This window comes from Corapipo altera, unplaced genomic scaffold (genome assembly GCF_003945725.1).
Source record: "Corapipo altera isolate COAL_440 unplaced genomic scaffold, ASM394572v1 55, whole genome shotgun sequence".
In the NCBI taxonomy this organism is placed as follows: Eukaryota; Metazoa; Chordata; class Aves; order Passeriformes; family Pipridae; genus Corapipo; species Corapipo altera.
The window spans coordinates 585,571-608,494 of NW_020884882.1; the positions used below are offsets into that span (position 1 = coordinate 585,571).

Below are 22,924 nucleotides of genomic sequence, written 5' to 3' on the forward strand. Positions count from 1 at the left end.
TGTGATTGCCAAACAACAGGCCAGTTAATTGACAGTGTAACTTTTTGCATTTCTGTGAAGTTTTTAATTTAGTTTTTAAACCAACAACTGCTTTTAATAGGTTCTATTCCTTCTCCACACCACCTTTTCTAGTGATATTTAGTTTAGCTGTTGTGAGCTAAGGTGATGATGTGCCATATGGCTTTTGGTGCTATGTGCTATTGACACCTGTAAGAGAAGAAAATAACTTCAAAAATCCTGGCACTTTCCTTGCACAGGATATCACACAGTATTTTATGAAAACTTTGAGAGTTTAATTCTTTCCATGAGTTTAGTAAGTCCATATATCATAGAATCACAGAATAGTTTAGGTTGGAAGGGACCCCAAAGAACATCTCATTCCAACTCCTTGCAGGGACACCTTCCACTAACCCAGGTTGCTCCCCGTCCAACCTGGCCTTGAACACTTCCAGGGATGGGGCAGCCACAACTTGGGGCAACCTGTGTCAGTGCCTCACCATCCTCAGAGGGAAGAGTCTCTTCCTGATACCTAATGTAAACCTGCTCTCTTTCAGTTTAAACCAATTCCTCCTTGTCCTGTCACTACACAGCCTTCCAAAAAGTCTGTATTCCCATATACTTCTTTGTAAGGGATTTTTGAGTGTCCCTGGAACTGTTGTAAAGATTCATGTGCAGCTGACCTGCACAGCATGATATTTGTCTTATTTTGTGTTGCTCTGGTTGTTACTGGCCCCTGTGTCTGCAAGAGGGCTCTGGGTATAAAAATGGAGCCACCAGAACCCAGGATTTTCCTCTGTTGTGCATAGTTCTTTCATCCTTTGCTTATGTGTGCACCTCAGTTCCTTGAATATCAGCGTGACAAAGGTACTGATCATGCCATACCTTGGGTTTCTGCAATAAGAATACTTCAAATAATTGTCTACTGTAATGTGTTGAGAAAGCTGATGAAAACCAGAATCCTCCAGAACACGTCCTAGTGGTATTGATGAGGGAGTGATTGTGTCTTGTGATGATATCAATAGTGCTGTTCTGCTGATTTTTAAGTGGATTTTATTGGCATCATGCTTTAATGTATTGGGTGGGGAATGCTGTCCTTGATCCAAGTTTTAATTACTGTTGTACATGGTGGTGAAATGGACCGTGCAGCTTAGGAAATCTGTGTATGGTTTCATTAATCTTGGTGAGTGATTCTCTAGTGAAGCTTGAAGTATAACATGACTTGCTGTAGTTGCTAAGGAAATGTCCACTGCTTTGGGTAGCATTTGGTGTTATTTTAAAATGTGTTGATACTATATTATTCTATTTTTTAGAAAATATATTGGAGCCTCACTTAAATGAAAAATCAAGTAGCTCCATCTCAAAAAAAAAAAACAAAACCAAAAAGCCTCATTGGGTTTTGAAAAACTGTCTTAGGAGGAAACTTCTTCCTTAGTGTTTTTATGCAGATATTGGGAGAGCTCATAGCTCTAGCATTGTGAACTCAGTGTAAGACAGTCTGGAGGCACGAGCTCAGGGACATCTTGGATGTTGATTGTTGGCACAGTCCTGTGAGGCATCCTCAGCGTCTGAACTGGTGGCTTTCAGCAGTTTGCCAGTTTGGACTCTGGCACAAGGAAGCATAAGTGAGTCTTTGTAGTATGTCAATAGAGCCTGTTTGGTAACCTCTGCTTTCATGTGCCTCAGGATGACGTGTAAGTGTAGTTGTTTCCATACTGCCCGGAGAGCTTAAGCTCATGGGGTTCCTCACACGCCAGCTGCCGGCACCTCGGACAGCTGCAGAGCTGTGTGCAGTGCAGGACTATGTGGATTGCTACCATCATTAACCCATTAATATTGCAGGTATTCCCTGTTGAGTGCTTCTGGAAATTGTGCTGAAATGGGAGCACCCAAGTTTACTTTCTCACATCTGTCGTATGCTGCCTCATCTTAAACTGCCAAACATCAATATCTTCTGCGGATCTTAGACTGTTACACAGCTCTATAAAAGTTTAGAGAAGAATGTGCTGCTGTGTAGATTTCAGACTCTAAGCACGTTATGAATAATACTGTCTTTATTTCTACAGTGGGAGCCAAGAAGAAAGGTTTGCTCCCGGGTGGAACAGGGAATATCCTCCTTCCCTTGATAGTCTTGCTCAAGAAAGACACTCTGGCAACTTCTCTGGCAGAAAATCACTTCCTTTTGATATCCAGGCACTCTCAGGCATCCTCAATCCTCAGTTTGCCAACAGAGAGGAACCTTCTTTCAGCTATGGAGCTAGAGATGGACCACGTAGTGACTTCAGAGGTGGGGAGGGGCACCATGATTTCAGGGGCAGAGATTTCCCACCATCTGACTTCCAGGGGAGAGATGAGTCTCAGATGGATTTCAGAGGTAGGGAGCCACCCCCTTCTGAGTATAGGGGCAGGGATATGTACTCTGGAGACTTCCGGGAGAGAGAAGGGCCCCCTATGGACTTCAGGGGTGGGGACATTCCTTCAGGGGACTACAGGAACAGGGAGACGTTCCGTATGAACTACAGGGACAGGGAAGCACATAATATGGATTACAGAGGCAGGGATGAACCTCCATCAGACTTCAGGGGAAGGGGGTCTTATGATCTAGACTTCAGAGGTCGAGATGGGTCTCATTCAGACTTCAGGGCAAGAGACATGTCTGAGTTAGACTACAGGGGCCGAGACCATTCCTATTCAGACTTCAGAAATAGGGATGTACCTGATTTGGACTTCAGGGGTGTGGGCACCTCTGATTTGGACTTCAGAAACAGAAATGCACCGTCGTCAGACTTCAGAAATAGGCACAGGTCCCGGTCTGATCAGGATTTTAGGAGCAGAGATGTGGCTCCTCCCATGGACTTTTCAGATAGGGAAATGCCTCCCATGGATCAAAGCCTTGTAGATTTTAGGCGCAACCAATCTACTGTACCTTTAGCGGAAAGAGAGGGCTCTGGTTTAAGCACCAGCAAGAGAGACGAGTCTGCACTTGGTCTAGATAGAACTCCCTTTGGTAGCCAAAAAGGAGAGTTTCAACACTCGGAAGCACCAGCCAGAGAAGAGGAATCACTCGGACTGGGTCTTGAAGATGACACTTCACACAATTTCCAAAATAGCCGTGGACCTCTTCCTACTCTTCAGGACCAAGAGGAGCAACCTCAGACCTTTGCTAACAAGCAGCAGCAGCTTTCTGGGGGGGAGCAGCAAAGATCCGATTCTGATCTTGGGTTAAAGGGTGAAGGTGACCTGGATTTCCTTGGAAGGCAAGACACAGATTACCGGAACATGGAGTATCGTGATGTGGATCACCGGCTGCCAGGGAACCAGATGTTTGATTATGAACATGGCAAGTCCTTTTCAGAAGGAAAACCCAGCAAAGATTCTAGGCCCTATAAGAGCCTTCAGGTAGGTGTTGTCCATTGGTGTTTCTGTTAAATGCGTGTTGGCCAAAGAATGGAAGGAGTTGGGGAGGCATCTTTGTCCATATCCCGCCACTTCAGTTCTATCCTAATTCACCATCCTTCTCCAAAATCATCCTCTGCTCCAGGTTGTTTAGTGGGCACCCTTTCTATCTCAGAAATACTCTGTTGTCAAGAGAAGTGCAGTTTGGCAAATAAGAATTGCCAAGTATGTAGAACCAGATTTGGTTCAGAAGGTCCCCAAGTTGAAAATGACCAGGCAGAGGGAGGATGTCAGGGAGAAGTGGTGTCCAGAAGAACTTATTTTGTTATTTTCTCCTGGATATTGCTTATGAGCACTACCAGAGAGAAGCTGCTGGCTTTGGGGGGCCTGTGTACAGCTGTTCACATGCATGCTTTGTTTTCCTTCAGAGTTAACTTGGAAATCTGAAGGTAATGATAACTATTGAGTTAATAACTACTATTGAATCTGAATAACTACTACTGAATTTGAATCTCCCGCTGCTGGAAAGCAGAGAGAGATGATTTGCCTGTTTTATTTTCCTGAGGCTAGATCTCACTGTAGAGCTTGGTGAGCAGGTGAAGAGCTCCCTGAAGCTCACACAGGGGTTAAAGCTTTGAGCCAGGGTGCTTATGGGCCCTTGCCTTTGAATTATCCCCTGCTTTGTTTTGTTACTGTTTGTGTGCCTTGTGAGCCACCATCTCTCATTTGTGAAACCATCTTGATTGTGTGAACTCAAGGACCAAGATTACCGGACCTGTCCCAAATATGTGAAGCCAAGCAAGCTCATTCGGCTGGGAGGAGTGCCTGAAACTGCCACAAAGGATGATGTAAGTGGGATGTTTCTCATCCAAAAACTTCTATCAAGGGTTTCTAAGGTACCACTTTTAAGTCTGGTTAATGTAGATCAGATGGTCTGTCATTTTCCCCAGGGGAAAATCCAGATTTAGAAGTCAATGCAATGTTACCTTTTATCTGATTATTCGGGGGTTTTGGGGGGTCTAGAAGTGCTGAGTTTTTCTGCAGTCGCATGTGGGGTGTTGATAGCTAGAAGCCTTGACTCCAGACTCTTTAACATGCCTTACTTCATCACTGCTTTATATATACCAAATATTGTTACTACTATTTTGGGCTCAGAAGACATATAGTGTCTAAGTGAACTTGTTTGTTCTTAGTTACTTGAAATTGCTTAAAGGAGATCTTACAAAGATGGAAAAGATGTTATTGCTGCTTTTAGTAAAAAAATCATACAATGATCTAGGCTACAAGATGAAAGAAGCTCCCCTTCCTAGATTTTCCACTTTGAATTAGGACTTTAGGGAATTTTTTTTTTTGCTGTTTGGTGACAGTTCCAGGCATGAGAACCCCTACATGCAGCAGTTTTTGCTAGGGTTAGCTGTGGTGATCAGCTTCTGAGGCTTGATGCTGGAGAACTCATGGCAGAAACTTTGTCCTTCAAAGGATAATAAGACTCAGAACAGTCACCCTTGTACTTTGATTTTCTTAAAGGCTGTAGGACATCTCTGAACTTAAGTAAGGATCAGAGGTGAACTGTCTGGCTGAGACCAGTGTAATAAACCTTTGCACAGTTGAATTGTGGTGTAAATGGAGCTCACTTCAAACAAAACCCCAAAATACTTCTCAAAACTCAGTAACAGTTCTTGGGTACTACCGGAACTTAATCAGGAAACTGTGTCAGTTTGTAACAGAGTCAAGCTAGAAATAAAAGAAGTCAGAGAGAGAGAAATGTACATTAGCAAGTACCTTGCTATTGGAGGTTTGATTTTTGAGATGAAGTGGATCTCATTTTTCTTGTAGATTCTCAATGCTTTCCGAGGGCCTGATGGGACACCTGTGAAGGACCTGCGACTGAAAGATTACAGCTCAGGTGAGAATGCTTTCCCAGTGCTTCTAGTTTCGAGTTACAAAATAGTGGTTTTTTACACCGATACTCAGGCAGTTTGGTTAAAGTCTTTGGTGCCCTAATTGCAGGTATTTTTGAAGGAAAATGCCCAGAGTTTTGCAATTTGTCCTTTTGTCCTCAAAACTGATGGCTTTACTCACTGCTGCTTCAGAGGTAAAGCATGTGTCCTCTAGAAAGGGGTAGGAGCAGCAGGAAGAACACTAAGGCTGTTCTAATAGCCATCAAGAGTAAAGCTGTGGGACAGCAGCTTAATTCCTTTATAATTTTTTTTTTTAAATTATTATTAAATCCTTTTGGATTGTTCTAAATCTTGTTTCTGAGGTGGTCTTACTGTGGAACATGTCCTGCTCAAATAGCGTCCTCAGGAAGTCTCTTCCATCCTAACATTTCTCCTTCAGTAACATGAAACTGGTGTCCTGCTTAGGTACGAAGACAGGTTAAAAAAACAGGACAAAGTAAGTTTTATAAGCAAATATCCAAATCCTGAGTCTGGATGCTCCTCATTATTCAAAGAATAAAGTTCTGCTGTACTTCTGATCAGTATATATAGGATTCTGAAGAAAGAAATATTTTACAAGTCTGCTTTGTGAGAAAATTGTACTGGAACAAAGATGTGCAATGGTAGGAAATGCAGGGTGAGTCCTGGGGATTGATTTGGATAATACTGGTAGGAAATACCTCAAAACTGGTATTTTATTTTTTATTTTTTAAACCTAGGAGAGCAGAAGCTTCTACCTTCGTCAGTGCTTTTTCTTACTTCCAGTATGGTTTTTACATGAAGCAGCTGGAATTCTTGGGGTCAATACATTATATAAAGGCTTCCGATGTGTTTAGTAACTGGGGAGAGAAACTGGGGCAATGGGGTATTTCTCAAGTGTATTTTTGTTTCTGGAAGCTGTCAAAGGAGATTTCACAACCTTCTCACGCACCTTTGAACTGAAGAACATCCCTGTGTCACGTAATCTGGTCTGGCCCAACAAGCAGAGCTTAAGGGGCACAGTCAGTCTTGCTTCCTTTCCTCTTTTCTAAGCGTAGTTCAGCATGGCTGTCGTCACCCCCACGGCACTGACTGCAATATAGTAATTGCAACACGCTCCTCTTTTGCCCGTGCTGATGTGATTTGTCAGTTGTTGTGGTTTTTTTTCTTCAGTAATAAATGAACTTGAACTGGGAATTTCTTCGTAAGTCTCTTCCCATGTATGTTATTAGGACTTACTGCCCTCATTAGAGAACTGCTGTCTTCCTTCCCGTTCCCTGCCTCAAAGGCTGCTCAGGATGAGACTCAGTGTCTGAAGCTCTGGTATCTGCGGGTGGTCACATGTTACACGAGGAGTGCAGTTTTCTGCTGTCTCTCCAAAAGCTGCTTTCTGATTCAGTCTGTGCCTTCAGCTGCAAAGTTGGGGGTTTTGAAAGTTTTTCTGGCAATTGTGGAGAGGCAAGGAATGAAGTTAAAACTAGCTCTTGTTTTGTGAGCTGTGTAAAGCTGTCAACATCAGTCATTTAAGAGGTGTAACATTGTTCTAGGTTATGTGGATGCTCCAAAATCTTTGTTTTGCGTTAAATCCTGAGGCTGCAAATGCAGCTGCTGATTTAAACAGCTCTCTGATCCTTCTTACACAAGATGGATATGTCTAGGGCAATAAAAGCTCCCTGGATTGTGGAAACTTGGTCTTGAAATTGGGTAACTCGAAGCAGTAGTAAAATTAATCCAGTCATCTTAGAGAAGTGTGTAGAATTGAATTCTTATTAACTTCTGAAAAGCTAAGCCTGTTTGAAACTAGAGGCCAGTCATGGGCTAAACGATGCTTTTGTGGTGGGTTGTGTATGTAAATATCCATAAGAATGAAAAGTAAACCTTCTGGATTACTGATGTCTCTGGGATACACCTGGGCCCACGGGCTGTATCGGCTCGATGGCTGGCTCACAGGAGCACGTGCTAAGCCAGTCTGAGTGGGTTGTATATTTTTGAGTGCTGTCCAGAAATGTTAAAAATAACATTAATCATGAGTATGCATGTTGAGTGTGTTTCAGAGAAGAATGCCTGCAGCTGTGGGAGAACAATAACAACCATAACAAATAACACGCAATTAACTCGAAATAAGTGAGGTTCAGATCGGTTTCACAAAAAGATAACGCTTATCATAAAGCTTATCTCAGCAGCTTCAATGTGATGATTCCACTGTATGATCTTTCACAAGACTCTTTCTGTTTTGGGGGAAAATATATGGTTGATTTTTCTTGGAAAAGCAGCTCAACTTCTTTATAAAGCCCTGTTTTTACGTACTGTGTATGTGCGAAGGGAAGTCTATTTTCACTGAAGGCTGTGCTGAGAATGGAACACTGTTCTTATTATACCTGGTGTGATTTTGGTATGCATTCAAGCTGTTGATTCTTTATATTATTTTGTCTCTGAAGCCCACAGACTGAAATGGTGGCTAGATTTTAAACGAAGCAGTGAAAGGAGAGACCTTAAGAAGTGGCATAGTAATTCTATTTAAATCAAAGAGGCAGATATTTACAATGATAAAATGTCAAAGTTGGACTTCACGGTATTACCCTAAAAAACATTTACTTGTAATTTCCATCAGATTTAGTTGATGCCTGTATGTTCAGACTGAAAGTGCCAAATCCATTTGTGGGGGGAAGAGGGCTTCTTCCAACGTGATGTGTAAGCCTTGGCAGAAATAACTGTGTTAGATTGTTGGCTTATCTTCCAGCTTGCTTTCTCAAGTGTGTTTGGTCATGTCTGTCCAATTAATCATTGCAAAGAACAAACCCTGAGGTGACAGTGGAATCTTCTCAAAGACCATCAGCTGCTTTGGTGTGCAGTATCTCCTGGTGCCTCTCTTTCTGCCTCGTGCAATGTCCCCCAGATTTGGGAGATACTCACGGTGATGACTTGTCAGCAGCTCTCTGGGAAAGGCTTGTCTGTCAGTAACAGCTCAGTAGCAACCCTGTCCCATCTGAAGGTGCTTATCTCTGCTCACTGGGGTCAGAGCTTTCATGTGGCTTTACACCATGGTACCCCCTCTGTGGGGCTGTTAGTGCAGCATGTGACAGTACCAGGCTGCTTGTAGCCCTGGGTCTGTCCTTCTCCTGTTACTATCTGTGCACTTGCATTAGTGCTGACTGCCAGGAACTTGAAACCAATATCTTTTGACCTTCAAGGAGTCTTAACGTGAACACACCTTGTCCTGGTTTTGATTTTGATCATATTTTAAACTTATCTCCTGCCTGGTTCTCATCAGGTTTTTTTTCCACTCTCCTGCCTAATGTCAAACATAAGTAAAGCCTGAGGTCTTATCTTGAGGGTCCAATGTGCCCAGAACTCTGGCTGAGCACACACACACATGTGCCCTGGAGAAGGAAGCACGTGGAGCCATCTTTATCTTAAAGGGCTGCTTTAAGAGTTGTTCACTCCTAAAAGATGCTGCAGTGGTATCTAAGTAATAAGAGAAAACACGAAGTGTACTCTGAGCCTTCTGTTAAAATTGTTCTCCTGCACACAGTCTGCAGTGGGACAAGCTTGGAACATGTGTTTTCCAAGCATGATTTGTGTTAGGGGTGGTATCCGCAGTTGTGAAAGCTGTTCAGGGAAAGCGAGCCTGAGAAATTGCTGGCAGCCCATGAGACTTTTCTGTCTCACTCCACAAGCCCATCTGGGGAACCTGAGGAGTTTTTGCTGGGCTGGGAGAGCCTGGTGGGGAATGGACACGCTCACCACAGCAGAGAGGAGCTCTGGAGTCGACCTGGAGGGACCAGGTGAGCTGGATTGCAGTCAGCAGGAGCAGTGAGGTCTATCCCAGCCCCTTTATACCCTCTAAATTAGTGCAGCACTTGAGAAATTTTGTTAACCTTCTTCTGACCCTTCTGAATGCTCACTTTTGAACCCTGGATGGGGATGTGGGAAAACAATACTGCACCCTGAGGAGCAAAGCACACATGGAACTGGGATGCCTGGAGCAGGGAGGAGCTCTCTGAACAGCAGTAATGCTTTTGGCCAGAGTGATGTCCTCATGGATACAGGTGGCTGATGATAAAGGACAGGCATCCTCCTGTGGTGGAGGAACACCTCCTGTGGTGGTGTCACCTGAAAACATGACTAGCTTGGAGCTGCTTTATGGCAGCTGCCTGCTCTGTTTTGAAAAGCTTTTGTTTTGGCAAGTACTATTGGCACTAAATGTACTTTATTAGTTGCTTGGCCACCTTCTTGCCCTGGCATTTATGTTTTGTTTCATTTCTCCAGACGTGACCCTAATGTGGCGCTTGGAACTGCCCCTCTTATCCCTCCCTGTGTTAAACTTAAACTGCCTTGGCCAAGTCCTAGGAGAAACTGTATTATCTTGCTTGTTCTTACTAAGCTCTGCCGCATTGGTGCCCTGTTAAATATTAATAAGCCCCTTAGATAAATCTGTAAGAGGTGTTTTGTCTTTTTTTTTTACCTAGTGGTGCAGCCTATCTTGTATATCAGAACAGTGAATCATTGGTTTCAGGAATATATCAGGAAGCCTCTGGAATTTAAAGTTGTTGTTTTTTAGTGCTATGTCTTCCTAACACTCATGATCTAAGGGTCCAAAAGTCTCCAGTTCGTGATGGAAAAACGGGTACAGATTTTTGTGTGGTGCATCTCTCCATGGTAGGGATAAGTTTTCCATTTTCCATGGCCATCGTGCTGCAGCTTCCAGCCATAGGTAGGGCTGGAGAGGTGAGCTGCTGCTCTGTGTGGGGAGGTGTGCAGCAGAGCTGTGCTGGACTGAGTCCTTTTGTTCCCTTTCTGGAGTGATGCAGTGCCCTTGGGGAAATCCCCTCTGAGGGGTGGATTTGTGGCCAGCTAGTGGCTTCCTTATGAAGATAGCTTGGCACCAACCCTCTGGAGTTAAATTAGGAATAGGTCCCACAGGGACTCAGATTCTTTGGTTTGGTACAAAGAACATGTCTGTAGCACACAGGGGCATCTTGCATGTTGGGCTAATTATTCAGAGGACAGCTTGGCTCATCATCAAGGCTGGTGCTAAGGCACCACAGGACGAGTAATCTCCTGTTGTGTTTGGTGCTTTGCACAGCGAAGGTTGTGTGGCCCACTCTGCTCTGTCAGCCACGACTCAGGCACTTGCTGAGAGCTGAAGTGATCATCCACAAGCTCACAAGATGCTGTAGCACACATGGAGTTTCTTCTTGAGGCCAGATCCCCCCTGCTCATCAGCAGAGTTCTGCAGTCTGCAGGGGCTCACCTGTCAGGAGCTGCAGAAATGTCTTCAGTGCTGATCTGCGTGAAGCAATTGGTTCTAGTTTGTAGCCAGAATAGCCCTGCCAAGGACTAAAAAAAACTTAGCTGGAATTAGTCCATGGTCATCAATACCAGTCCTTGCCAGTTTTCCCAGCTGTGTGGGCAGTAGGCTTTTGGCTTGTCTTGGTTGGTTTCAGGGCAGTAGTGCATTATTTCTTGGAAGCAAAACGCATTCTTGCTCATCTTTCCTTATCTGTGATGTGATGGCTTAGGAAGTAGGAAGTAGAAATCTGTTCTAAGTCAGTGTTTGTGACAGTGATCAACCTTGGTTTAGGGTTATAAGGCCAAACCAACAGAAAAGGCAACAAATACATTCATCCATAAAACATGCTCACAGCCCTTTTGACATGCAGAATCCTCCCTGTAGTCATTTTTACAAAGGTGCTCATTCCTTTTGCATCTCTGGAGCAAAACTTCAAGGCTTTGCACAGTGTTCTGACATTGCATTCATTGCTCTGAGTCCTCTGTGCTGAATGACAGATCATATATCCCGGAGACCAGGTTCACGTTATCAGCACTTTAAAACCAAGCTCCTGTCTGCAACACTTTCCCAGATATGCAGCTTCCAGTCCTCTCATGGAGTTTAGTGAAAGCCCCAGCCTTCCTCAGATTCCAGGTTTCTCTACAAACATAATGTAATACTTCGTCTATAATAAAACTACAGTTTGTACAATCTTGGCATTGTGTGTTTTTCCCTCCTCTCCTCTCCTCTCTGCTGGTGTATAAACTACTCTCCTTGGGCCAAGAAGGGTCGACAATCATTTGAGGTTCTGACTGTAGTAGTTCTTGTAGTTTGTGGAGCTGCCTTCGAGGGCATCTGAAGCAGGTCCTTTCTGTGTCTTGGTCTCCAGGACGGAGGGAGGAGGATGGACTGTAGTGCTCTACTTTCAGAATACGGCTCTGTTTCGTATCCTGTGGTTTCACTGCTGTTCTCTGTCGTTAATGAGTGTGTAAGAGTGTACTTCTTTACACAGAGGGACAGTAGGAAGTGACAGGCCTTTTCCCAGCAGCAGGTGTGGCTCGTAAATGCTCAGCCTTTGAAAGGAGTTGGGGATATGGCTTGTTGCAGATTGTCCTGTTTATTCTGGTACAGCTCTTCAGCTTTAGTAGCTCTGAAGACCAATTTATCTGTGCAGTAAAGAGATCTGACAAATTTATGGATGCTCAGAATCCACCAGCTGGTATTGAGAGAGCTCATGATTTTGGCTTCTGTTTTAGCATAGATGGATTGCCGCCGTTCCCTGCCGTGCTGTGGGGGTGCCCTCCAAGTTTTCAGACTGTATGGAGAGATTTGTTTCCTCTGCCTGCCACAATGCTCTGAGGGCAGTGCCCACTGTATAAGCACAGGTACACCTACTCCTGAGCAAGTCCAGGAGCTGATGTTTTCCTGGAAGCACTGAGTGCGTGATGCCTGCTTATAATAGCACAGAAATACAGAGAAAGCCCTGCATTTTCCAGTATTTGCTTGTGATGAGGTATTTACACTTTAGTATGGATGACCTACATCTGCATCTTGCCTCGGAGAAAACAGGGAGAACTTGTGCAGTGGGTCAGGGGCACATGGCCAAAGTCTGCCACAGATGAGGTAGATTTTTCTTTCAACTGCAGAATGGCAAATTCTCTGAGAACAGTGTGCACAATCCCATCGCCACTCCCAGGCTTTGCGAGGTGTGTGAGACTGCAGATTCCTTCAGAGGGTGTAGAAGTCCTTCATAGTCACTCCATACTTTGTGCTGTAGTTGCCCTTGTAGCAATAGAACTTTCTTCTCTGCAGAGGCTTTCCTCAGCTGCACTCTGCTCTGCCGTGCTGTCTCTGGAGAGAGCAGGCAGCAAGAATCTCCTGCTTCTGCAGCTGGCCATGGCTCTGCTTTAATTTGTCACCTCTCAGAGTCCTAGAAGTCCCCAAAATGGCAAATGCTTTTCTACTGTGGTAGTTCTGTCTCATCCTATGGGGAAAAAGCACAACTGAAGTGTTGTTGGGATGGTGGAGAAGCTCTCTGTCCATGGAAACTGCATCGTTGCCATCTGCTCTGAGGCTGCTTGGCCCCACCCGGCAGATGCAGGGACCTCCACCAGGTTTGCAGCCCTCCCAGCTGCCCAGGTTACTGTCCAGGTTACTGTCCAGGTTACTGCCCAGGTTACTGCCCAGGTTAGTGTGGTGACCTTTGGTGACCTGTTACGTGGAGTTGCTTTAATGGGAGACCACCTTCTTCCTGATCCGGAGGGGAGAGAATGTTTTCACATAGCACCACAGCAGGCAGGGGTTTGTCACGGTTGTTTTTGAGAAGGCAGGTGATGGTTCACCAGGGACTGGAGGTGACCTAATGCCTTAAGCTTGTCGGGGTGTGCAGTGAGATGACTGACTGCATGCTCACTCCTAGAATCCAGAAGCTGGACTGCCTCTCAGGTTGGATGCCTTTGTCATGTTGCCATCCTGCCTTCTTTCCAAAACTATCTTTGCTTTGGCACAGACAGGGCTACTGTCACTACATGATCTTTTCATTTGGCCTCCTAAAACTCCAGAGATATTTTTTTTTATGTCTTCACACTGCTTACAGCCCCTATGAGAACAACATTATGGTTTTCCTTTATTTAGATCTTTGATATAACAAACTATCATGAAGTAACACGTTACTGCGTGTCAGTTGTTCAGTAGAAACTGTGTGTGTACAGAAACAAGTCTTATTTTAAATCCCAAGTCTTTGATCTTTATCTCTGAAGCCAAAGAACAGTAATTTTAAGGCAAACTTTCAGGATTTTATCCAAACCATTGCATGCTAACAGGGACCCTCCATTTGCTGTCAAAATTCACTTTGCTAAAACACATCTGTTTCAGAGGCAGAATATTCCTTATTCCAGTACTTGCAGAGCAGCTTCCTGGAGCTCTAAATGTGTCTTTACTCCTAAGTATTAGGCATTTGTGCCCATTTTCAGTGCAGAAAACAGCCAAACATGCTTTGGGAGCATCCATGAAGGATTGTGTATACATAGAAGCACTTAAGGAAGGGAAAGCAGAAGTCCTCTGGATTTTATGTGCTCACTCTCCTTGTGTTCTGATTTTGCCTGTCATACACAGCCTGTGGTACTGTAGACTTGTGCAGCTGAGAGGAAGTAGCTAAATAAGGTACAAGAGTTCTTTTACACAGTTGACCTAAAACATGGGGGGAGATGAGGACATGTGTGTTTTAGGGCCAAAATCTGGGTGAGTTCAAGTGTTCCTGTTGGAGAGGTCATTTGGACAGTGTAGCTTGCTGCAGTGTGCTCTGAGGTTGTGGGGGGGAAATACTGATCTTTCCTTTTTGTCAGAGTCTGTGCTGATCACATATGCTTCTGCAAATCATTGCTCTGTTCTACTTTCTTGGGGATCCTGAAACTGTATGCAGTGCTAACCAGTAAGTGAAGATACCGAGATTTATATCTTCATGTGAAACCTTATATGTGCAGTTAGGCCACCTAGAGTCAAACCCACCACACTGTAATCTTCAGCAGTGGTTTTTCTTTGCTGGTTTGATTGCTTTGGTTCTCCAGGTCATAGCAGTAAAATACCAGTGGGTGTCTGACAGCTCTCACTCACGGGGGAGCACAGCTTACCTTGGGATGCCTGCTGAACCAGGTCCAGTCATTAGATGCCTGACCCTACCCCTCTGTTAAAATCCCCTCCCCTGCCTCTGGTAACAGCAGCTGAATTGCAGTGTTCTGACAGACAAAGTGTGTGCGAAGGTTTTGGAAATAAAAATATCCAAGTTCAGCAGCTGCTACGCAGAGCTTGAACAAGCCCTATGGAGGAGGCAGGGAAGAGGCACAACAGTTGGTGGCAGGAGCCTCTGTAGTTGCTCCCTGTTTAGAACCAGCCTCAAGCCACTTGCTTTTGTTTCGAGTGTTGTGCTACAATTAATGTGATTGTGGGAAAATCAGCAGATACTGCTGATTTTGAAGGTGTGGTGCCGTTGTTTCACAAGCCTCCATTTCAGTCATGGTCTAAAATGGGAGGATGCTCTGGTGAAGCTGGGGCAGGGGGCAGATCGGGGGTGCTGTGCCGCCCAGGGCTGATGTTACTCCGTAGTTCTCACATCCTGAGTGTGCTTGTCAGATCCATGCAAAGCTCCGGATCTGGGGGCGGGGGAAAGTGTCAAGCCCCCGCACATCTTCAGCAGCGGTTTGGAGCAGAGCAGTGGCTCCAGGCTGCTCTCTTCTTGCATCACTACTTCGGTGCTGTCTGTGCAAGGACAGCTCCCAGTGAATTCTAGAACACTGCGTCCCTCTGCAACCCGACCACAAGAGCCCAGTGTCTGGCCTGAAGCTGCTTTTTGGCACGATATGGGGCCACAGTTACTGTTTTTGTTCATGTTACTACTACTGTGTTTTTATGAGCTGGGTGGGGGAGATCAGAGGTGGGAGAGTGCAGAAGGAGAAATGTGCTGGGCTTCCCCTTAACTGTCTCCATGTAATGCTTGGAATGGTCCTCTGGCATATATTCCTCCAGGGGTCTGAGCTTTTGTGTATGTGCATAACATTCAGCATTGCACTCACAGTTGTGTCATGCTGGATTAAATCCATGTCTAAACCACTCATTCCCTTCAGGAGGACTGGGATGTAAACGTCCTCTTGTTGCAGAGCAAATAGAGTGAAAACTTCTGCAATCTTGTTTTCTGTCAGGAGATCCTCTGCTTCACATACACATGGAAGTAAGATAGTGCCCTGATCCTTGCTGATTACAGCAGCTTTCAAAAACCTTCTCTGAAGGGGAATCAGGAGCGTTATGGGCTGACAAATATAATTCATGCAGCTCTTTGCTAAACAGAATGGAAAGAAGCAACTTAAGAGTTCTGGGTTTGAGTAAGACTTTAAAATGTACCATGTGAGGCCGCACGCTGTGTGTGAAGTAGCAGAGGTGTCTGCCCAGAATGCAGAACAGTCTCCCACCAAGGGGCAGCACTGCTCCTGGAGAGCAGCTGCCTTCTGCAGAGAGGAGAACTCCTTCATTTGCAAAATGTGATCCGGTGTGGCTGTGCTGCAGGGCAGAATGGATGCTCTGGGAACAGCTGGATCAATTTGGTTCTGTCGATCCTGCCAGCTGAAACCATACCTCTAGTTCCAGGTGCCCACTTCATGTAAGAGTATCAAGTGGCTTTAGCTGCTTTCCACCACAGATGCTGTGCTGCTGGACTCCATCTTTCACTGAGCTGAAAAACACCCAGATTGATAAATTTCCCTCTAGTGTAATTATATTGACTAAAATAATATGGGAAAGGGAATAAATTCCTGTGCGATGTGGAAGATGTGCTAGATGCAAATTGAAGTCTCATTATTAAAGGCAGAGGTGCAAAGTCAGAATTGTGTTGTTGGAACTGCATGCAAAGAGCTCCCGGAATAAAAAACAATAAAAAATCAGTAGAGTTTGATGATGAAATAGTTTTGTGTGGCCTTGTTTCTGATGTGGTAAACTACAAAGATGTAAAAAAACAGAGAAGGGAAAACTAGAGAGTGCAGCAAATGTTCTTTGACATAGACTTGGGGGAGATGGGGGTGGTTTTCCAGCAGGCTGGAATGCCTTGTCTGAAAGAAGCATGGGTGGAGTTACCTTCCCATGGAAGGTGAAGGGCTGAAGCAATAGGAGCCAGATATAAACCTGGTTTGAAGATACCAGAGTTAAAATGTGCATCTTAAGGAGAGGAGACAAGCTCTCCACCAGGACATTTAGGTGCCTGAAATGGTACAAATAACACACAGACTGGTTTTCCTCTCACTCCAAACCCGCCAAAAGAGCAACAGGAGGAAGGAACCAAGCCTTTCCTCTCACTGTGTGTCCATGTAGAAGCATCTTGGCCCATGGTCATGTGGAAAGCACTCTTTTGGAGTGAGGTGGCCTTTAGGTTGTGACTTTACATTGTTCTTCAGCACTGCAGTTCTTGGAGGTAGCTTCAACATCGAGGATGGATCTTCAGTTGGTCTTAGGTTCTGTAGTGTTCACCCTGCACTTTGCTTTGGGACATAATATTTCAGTGCAGATAACTGGAGTACACAGTTAAATCAGTGTGTCCCTTCTGCAGTGACTGAGATGACAGCTTCTCAAGCAGTGAGAAGAGGAAAGGCTCTCTAGTTTCTTGAATCTAAACTTAAAGCTCTCACACCCTCTTGTTACATGTGCAGTAACATCCATACCAAAATGAGAAAGTTGGAGTTCTAATTCCTACCCTGCTGTACTTTTTCATAATGCAAGGGATTGGACTTCAAAAAGTAAGCAGGTGTTGAAAGAAAAATAGCAAAGGCAAAGGAATGGTGTTAGTGCTTTCTGAAATATTGCCCAATTAAAATGCTGGCTATTCGTGTAAAATACATTTGCAGCAAGGTACTTGGAAATGATTTATCAACACTTACTTTGGAGAACGCTGCCTCCAAGGTAGCACAAAATGTGAAACTGGCAGTGGAAAGTCACTATGCCTTAAAAAAAACCGACAAAGCAATTATTTCTTGCCCTAAGGAAGGGTGTGCCTGTCACTGGGTTGTGTAAGGGGAAGTGGGAACACTGTACTATTAACATTCATGATAAACTGCACAGTTAATCATCATCCAACTAGTCCCTGGTTTCTTTCTTTTGCATTCTGGAGTAGAGGGGTGGTGGTTAGAGGGTTTGTCATTGGAGGGAAAGGGAAATTGAATATTTAATGTGGCTTTCTTTATGACAAGGCACTAACATGACTCCCGTCTGTATTTAAATGCTGTCCCCAGGTTACGACTATGGCTATGTCTGCGTGGAGTTTTCACTCTTGGAAGAGGCCATCGGATGCATGGAAGCCAACCAGGTTGCTTTACAATTCGGTCAATGCTGCTAGAAGATTTTTAATTTTTTTTTTTTTTTTTTTTTGGTGGGGTGGTGGAAAGCCTATGAGGTTTTTGTGAAGGAAGATCTGTTCTTGTATAATACACAACACCGCGGTTTAAATGCTCTTACCAGAATCTCGTACAAGGCTTAGAAATGCCAGTGGGAAGGAGCTGCTGGACACCAAATGGCCTGCCCTCCTCCCTGGTGGGTGTCAGCACCAGACTGGAGTCAGAAACTGGAGGCTGACAGACTCCTGATGCAGGTTTTGACCCTGATGATTCTGTATTCACACTGCAATCTGGTTGGGAAGAGCTCTGCTAGCATTGGATTCTTCCCCTGTCTGTGTGCACACACACATGCACATGTGACTGTAGGTGAGGCCTCTGCATGCAGCTCTGAGTCAACTGTGACTTGCAGGCTCCACTTTTCCATATGCCTTGTGTGTGGGAGAGATCCTTATTGTGCATCTCCCCCATATCTATCCCATCCTTTGGCAAACTGGAGCTGCAGACATGAGTTCTACCCTACGTGCAGTTGAGCCTGGTAAACCTGAAAGTCTCCTTAAAAAGAAAAAAATGGCTGAAATCCCCAGGGAGTAAATACCCATGGGGGGCCTTTACTCTGACCTGGTATTTGGGGCTAGAGCTGTTGTCCGTCATACAAGAGCAAGATGCATAAAATTTGTTAGACAAAACATTTTCCCATCTTACACCACCCTTCCCGTGCCTTGGAACTGTAGGTGGTGGATCACTCAACCAAACCAACTAAACGATTGAGATACCCCTCCTTCACTACATCCCTTAAGTTTTCTCTCTGCTGCCTTCTTCCTCCTAATTTGCCTGACTAAGAATCCATATCAATTATCTTAAGCCTTTTTACCTGAATCCCAGGTCTCACTGTCATGGGAGGAGAGTTATGAGTCAGATTCAGAGCTGTGCATCTGCAAAAATGTACTTACAGTTAATGAGTCTTCACAGCTGGGGTTTCAAAGGTCCCACTAAGCACTCGCATTTGCCTCTATTTTGAGTTACAGAGGTATTGCAACTTAAAAAAATGTTTTACAGAAATAATTCTGTTGCTGGGAAAGAGCCTGGCACATTCCCACCAGGGTGGTGGTGAGGAGCATAGAGAGAGAAGGCTCCGGAATTAATTATTACTTTTACCATCAGTGACAACTTCTATTTCCCCTTCAGTGTTGCTACAATTCCCAATTTATTTTGTTGTCACTGGGGAATCTGTAATTATAGATGACATTCCTTTTAACCAAATGCCTCTCCGTATTCTGCTGACATGAAATAACATCTCCCTGCACAAGAGCAATCCCCAAGTACCTGGGAATTTGGGAATACCTCTTTTTCCTATTGTTGATGCCTGCTCTGCCCCTTCTCCTATTTGGAATATATAGATTTGGGCAGGTTTGGTCCACTGCTATAGCAAAGAGCCAATCCTTAAACTGAACTGAGTTCCTGGAGGTGCCCAGTAACTCACTGCACACACGTGCCCGGGAAGAAGCTGTGGCTGGTGTTCCACTGCTGCTTACACTGACCTCCCCAGCAACAATTGCAGCAGGCAGGCTGGGGAACATTTTCCTGTGGTTCCCTTCCAACATTCAGGCAGGTGCTGCCAGAACCCTGCTATTGGCAGGGGTAGTGGTCCCAGCCATGCACTCCACCAGTTAAAAACTGACAGGGTATGAAGTCTTCCAGTTTTCTTCCTGCTGTACATGTCTGTGTGTGTGCAGAGGAGACCTGGAAGATGGAGTGTTTGGAGAGGATCATCTCCAAAGCCTGCGTGTGCCAGTCTTCATGATGTTTCAGTAGACCTACAGGAGTTAGTAATTAGTGAAGTTAGAAACGTGGGTTTTGGGGTGACCCAAGTTATTTGCATTTGGTCAGGAGAGCCGTAGCCTCTGGATTGCCCCACATAGGTTAACTTCTCTAATTTGCTTGTAATTGAACATGAAAAAGAGCCCTTCTCATTATTAAAAAAAAAAAAACTAGCAAGATTTATATCTGACATACTGCAAGGGAAGATAGGTGACTTTTCAGTTCTCGCTAAGAGCCAAATAGAGATATCCAGAAAGGGAGTTATGAATACAGTTGTCCTTAGAGAATAGATATCCCATTTTAATGACTTCCAGGGTAGAGTTCTAAGATGGTCTCCTTAGATTGAGAGTCAGTCTGCATTTTTGCAAGCTGCAAAGCCTATGTTAGCTAAGACACAGATTCTTTGATAGTTCAGTTATTTTCAGAAGGTTATCAGCTACCCCTGTCAAACTCAATCACTTGGGAAAGCATAAATAGCAAATGAGATCCTGGTCCCTCTCTAGTCAACCTGCCTCTTTCTCAGGCATCTGCAGACTGGGAATAAATAGCTTGTGCAAACCTAGCATTTTTGGATGCTGTTTGATGCCTGTTGAACTGCCCCTGCCTGAAGAACAATTTGCTACGTCCCTATATTGTGTAGTCCCCCTACCATGAAATCCTTTTGTTTTACCCAGCACCTGCTTAAGATCATTCCCAAATTTACGAAATACAGGTTTACCAGGTCCAACTCCCTCTATTCAGTAATGTGACACATTCATGTGTGTGTGACCGCTGAGATCTCAGGGGGCTTTCTGTTACATATATTGTGATAAGGAAACATCCATCTTCTATGTTGCCCTAATTTTTGAGGAGAGTTTCATTCCACTTGTATGAATTGCTGCAGCTAAAGTAATGACAACATCCCCCTTATTAATTGCTTTGCTTTGTTGATTGTTGCATTGGCAATTTATTCCAGCTCCAGGGTCCCCTCTAATGTGTCTGAAAGGTGCTGGGTCGCTGTTATTCCCATTGTGGAGGTGCTGGGCACCAAGTGCTGGCTCTCCTGCTGGCTTTGGGGGCTGTTTGCCCCAGCAGGGCAGATGGGCTGTTGAGTTGTTGTGCAGGACCTGGGTGCAGCTCTTGTTGCAGCCTCATGGTTGGTGATGCTCCTGGTGGCCTTTTGTTACACGCTGGCTGTCATTTGAGTTGTGTGAGACCTCTCTTCTGTCTGTGAGGAGCTGCTTCTCTCTTGGGGAGAGACAGGTATTTTGAATGGAAGTCAGGGTTTCTGTCTGCTAAGTCGCATGGTTTCTCCTAAATAATCCTTCCCTCCTTTGTTTTCATTTTTGAAAGGCTGGTGATGTGGCACTTGTCTGACTGTGTTTTCTTTGGCACCCTTTTGACACCCTGGTGTAGTAGGTGTAGTGCTCCTGTCTGGGGGCATCAGGTTGGCTTCTTGGAAGCAACTTCGGGAATACATCCCATGGCTCTTCTTCTCCATATGTGCTGGGATCTCTTTGCACTCCTTCATTTGTAGAAGAGATAGACACAACAAGATTGTTACTGGGTGTGAGAAAATCAGGTGGGACGTGAAGTACCCTTCGTGTACTGTCGCGTGTCTTAAAGGCAGCCGGAGGAGGGGAAATGGAGGGAGCCTGTCTCTGCTGCCTGGATATTTTACTGTTTTCTCTGAGATGGAGATCATTGTTACACATATGCAAGCAGGAAGATTTTTTTTTTTTAACCTTAGGAGCAAATGGTTTGTCTCGCTGACTCTGTGGTATTGTCTCCAAATCCTCTCAGGCCTCAAAGGTAGCAACACTGACCGAGTGAATATTTCCTGGCTTTTGTTGCTAGTAAGTAACAACTTTGTAATCCTTTCCTCCTGTTTCTTAAGTAAGAGGGTGAGAGAAGAGCTATAGCATGAACTTTTAAAAACACATACATCGTAAATTATTGTGGAGGTCTCCAGGCGTGTGTTAGAGTGGTCATTCCACTTCCTGCACTGAGGCTGGAGTGTGTCAGAGCAGTTTCCCCTGCAGCGCTGTCGTGCTTCAGCTTGCCAGGCACAGCGATACCTTCATTCCCTGCTTGTTTCTTACTGGGGAGGGTGAGAGGGATTCTTGCTGGAATTTGTGGGTGCTCACTTGAGCATGTCTCACCCCTGAGCAACTGGAAGCATCAACTGTGTGTTTCTCCTGCTCTGAGCCCTTGTATCCATTCACTGCAGTGCCTTTCTGCATTCCGTGTGAACAGAGCTTCTGGTGCAGATCAGACTTCACAGGCTTTTTACTGTAGCTGTTGGTGTTAAAATCCACAAGATGCTGTGACAAGCAGGCAAAGCTTAGGACTTTCTGTCCTGAAAACATTTGCAGTAACAAGTCACAACTCTGTGTGGCTTCCCAGTTAAATACAGAAGGAGCATGTGGTTATCCTGAGAATGGAACTTCTCCTGTGACCTGTAGCCAAGGAGTATTTCTTGAAGCCTGTGGTGCAAAAAGTGTGTTGCAATTTGTAAGGGAAAATCTGTGTCCAGACATCAAAAATAATTGTTTTCCTTTTGATAGGACGTGCTGAGTTATAGAGTTGGGCATTTTTTTCTAGAATCTGCCAAATGCCCCTTGTAATGGAAGATGACACCCGCCTCAAATGTATTTTCACAGGCTGTCTGGTATTCATAATTTATCCACTTGACAATGTCAATCCATCTCTTTAGCTTTAACCTGCAGTCGAGGGTGGTGGTAGTGGCAGTTGAGGGTGTCCACAAATAAACTGAAATCCATTTGTGTGTTAGGCTGAGGGTGCTTTCTTTTGATCTGTCCTCCTTGGATCACCAGCTGACGTTATCTTCTGCTTTTCTTGTTGCATATTAGGCGTGTGGATTTTGCTCAGGTTGTATCTTTGCATATTTTTTCCCCCTATTAAGCTTGTCCTGCTTTTGACTGTGTGGTTTTCTAGAATTTCCTTTTGGAGCATGTGTATAGAGAGGGAAAAGGCTTGTATACCTACACCTACACAGTGTTTCTTCTATAAACATCCTAATGGTTTGGGAAACATGCACATTGTGGAGGAATTTTTATGAGCCACCTGACCTATGGAAAGTTCCCTCCATAGGCTAGTGGGTGAGTGGATTTCCAGGCAACAGAGCTGATTTGGGGTTTTTTTTGTGTCTGATTCAGTGTGTGACCTGGTCACGAGCTCAGCCTGGTCTTACATCACTGAGGCTTGATGTGTTGAGTCAATCATCTGTTCATTCCCTCTTGTGTCCCACTAATCACCGCATCGAACCGGCATTTAATTGGAGTTGTAAGCCTCTGAGATCAGTATGGAAGTCTGCAGTGGGAAGCTCCTAGTGCTGGGCAGACACTTGCCTGTGAATAAGCAGTTGGATCTGCCTGCGGTGACCTGTGACAGGGCTGGGTGTGTGGGTGTACATGTGTGTATCCTGTAGGGATGTTGTGATAAAGTGATTTTTATCTGCGTGCTGCAGGGACCTTCTTTGGGCAGAGAAGGGTGGCTTTTGGTGTGAAATGTAACTGCCAGAAAGTTCTGGTACCGAAAATGTTTCTCTGGACCTTCTCTTCTGTCATCTCAACATCTTCTGTCATCTCAGCTGTTCAAACTGTGTGAATCCTCTTAGTCCCTCTTCCTCTGGCACAGAAGGTTGTAAGAGA

The 22,924-nt window shown here is 44.7% G+C and overlaps 1 protein-coding gene across 3 annotated transcripts in view; it reads left to right on the forward strand.

Moving 5' to 3' along the window:
• The window catches only part of RBM6 (RNA binding motif protein 6), a 57,312-nt gene that overhangs the window by 4,674 nt on the left and 29,714 nt on the right, over positions 1-22,924 (forward strand). For 2 of the 3 annotated variants that reach the window (XM_027640442.1, XM_027640443.1), the window contains 4 exons: positions 2,064-3,396; positions 4,152-4,241; positions 5,230-5,299; positions 17,352-17,425. In XM_027640442.1, the coding sequence (XP_027496243.1) occupies positions 2,064-3,396; positions 4,152-4,241; positions 5,230-5,299; positions 17,352-17,425 (1,567 nt within the window). Of the gene's footprint in view, positions 1-1,839; positions 3,397-4,151; positions 4,242-5,229; positions 5,300-17,351; positions 17,426-22,924 lie in introns of all 3 variants that reach the window. The other variant, XM_027640444.1, reaches the window with a different exon arrangement.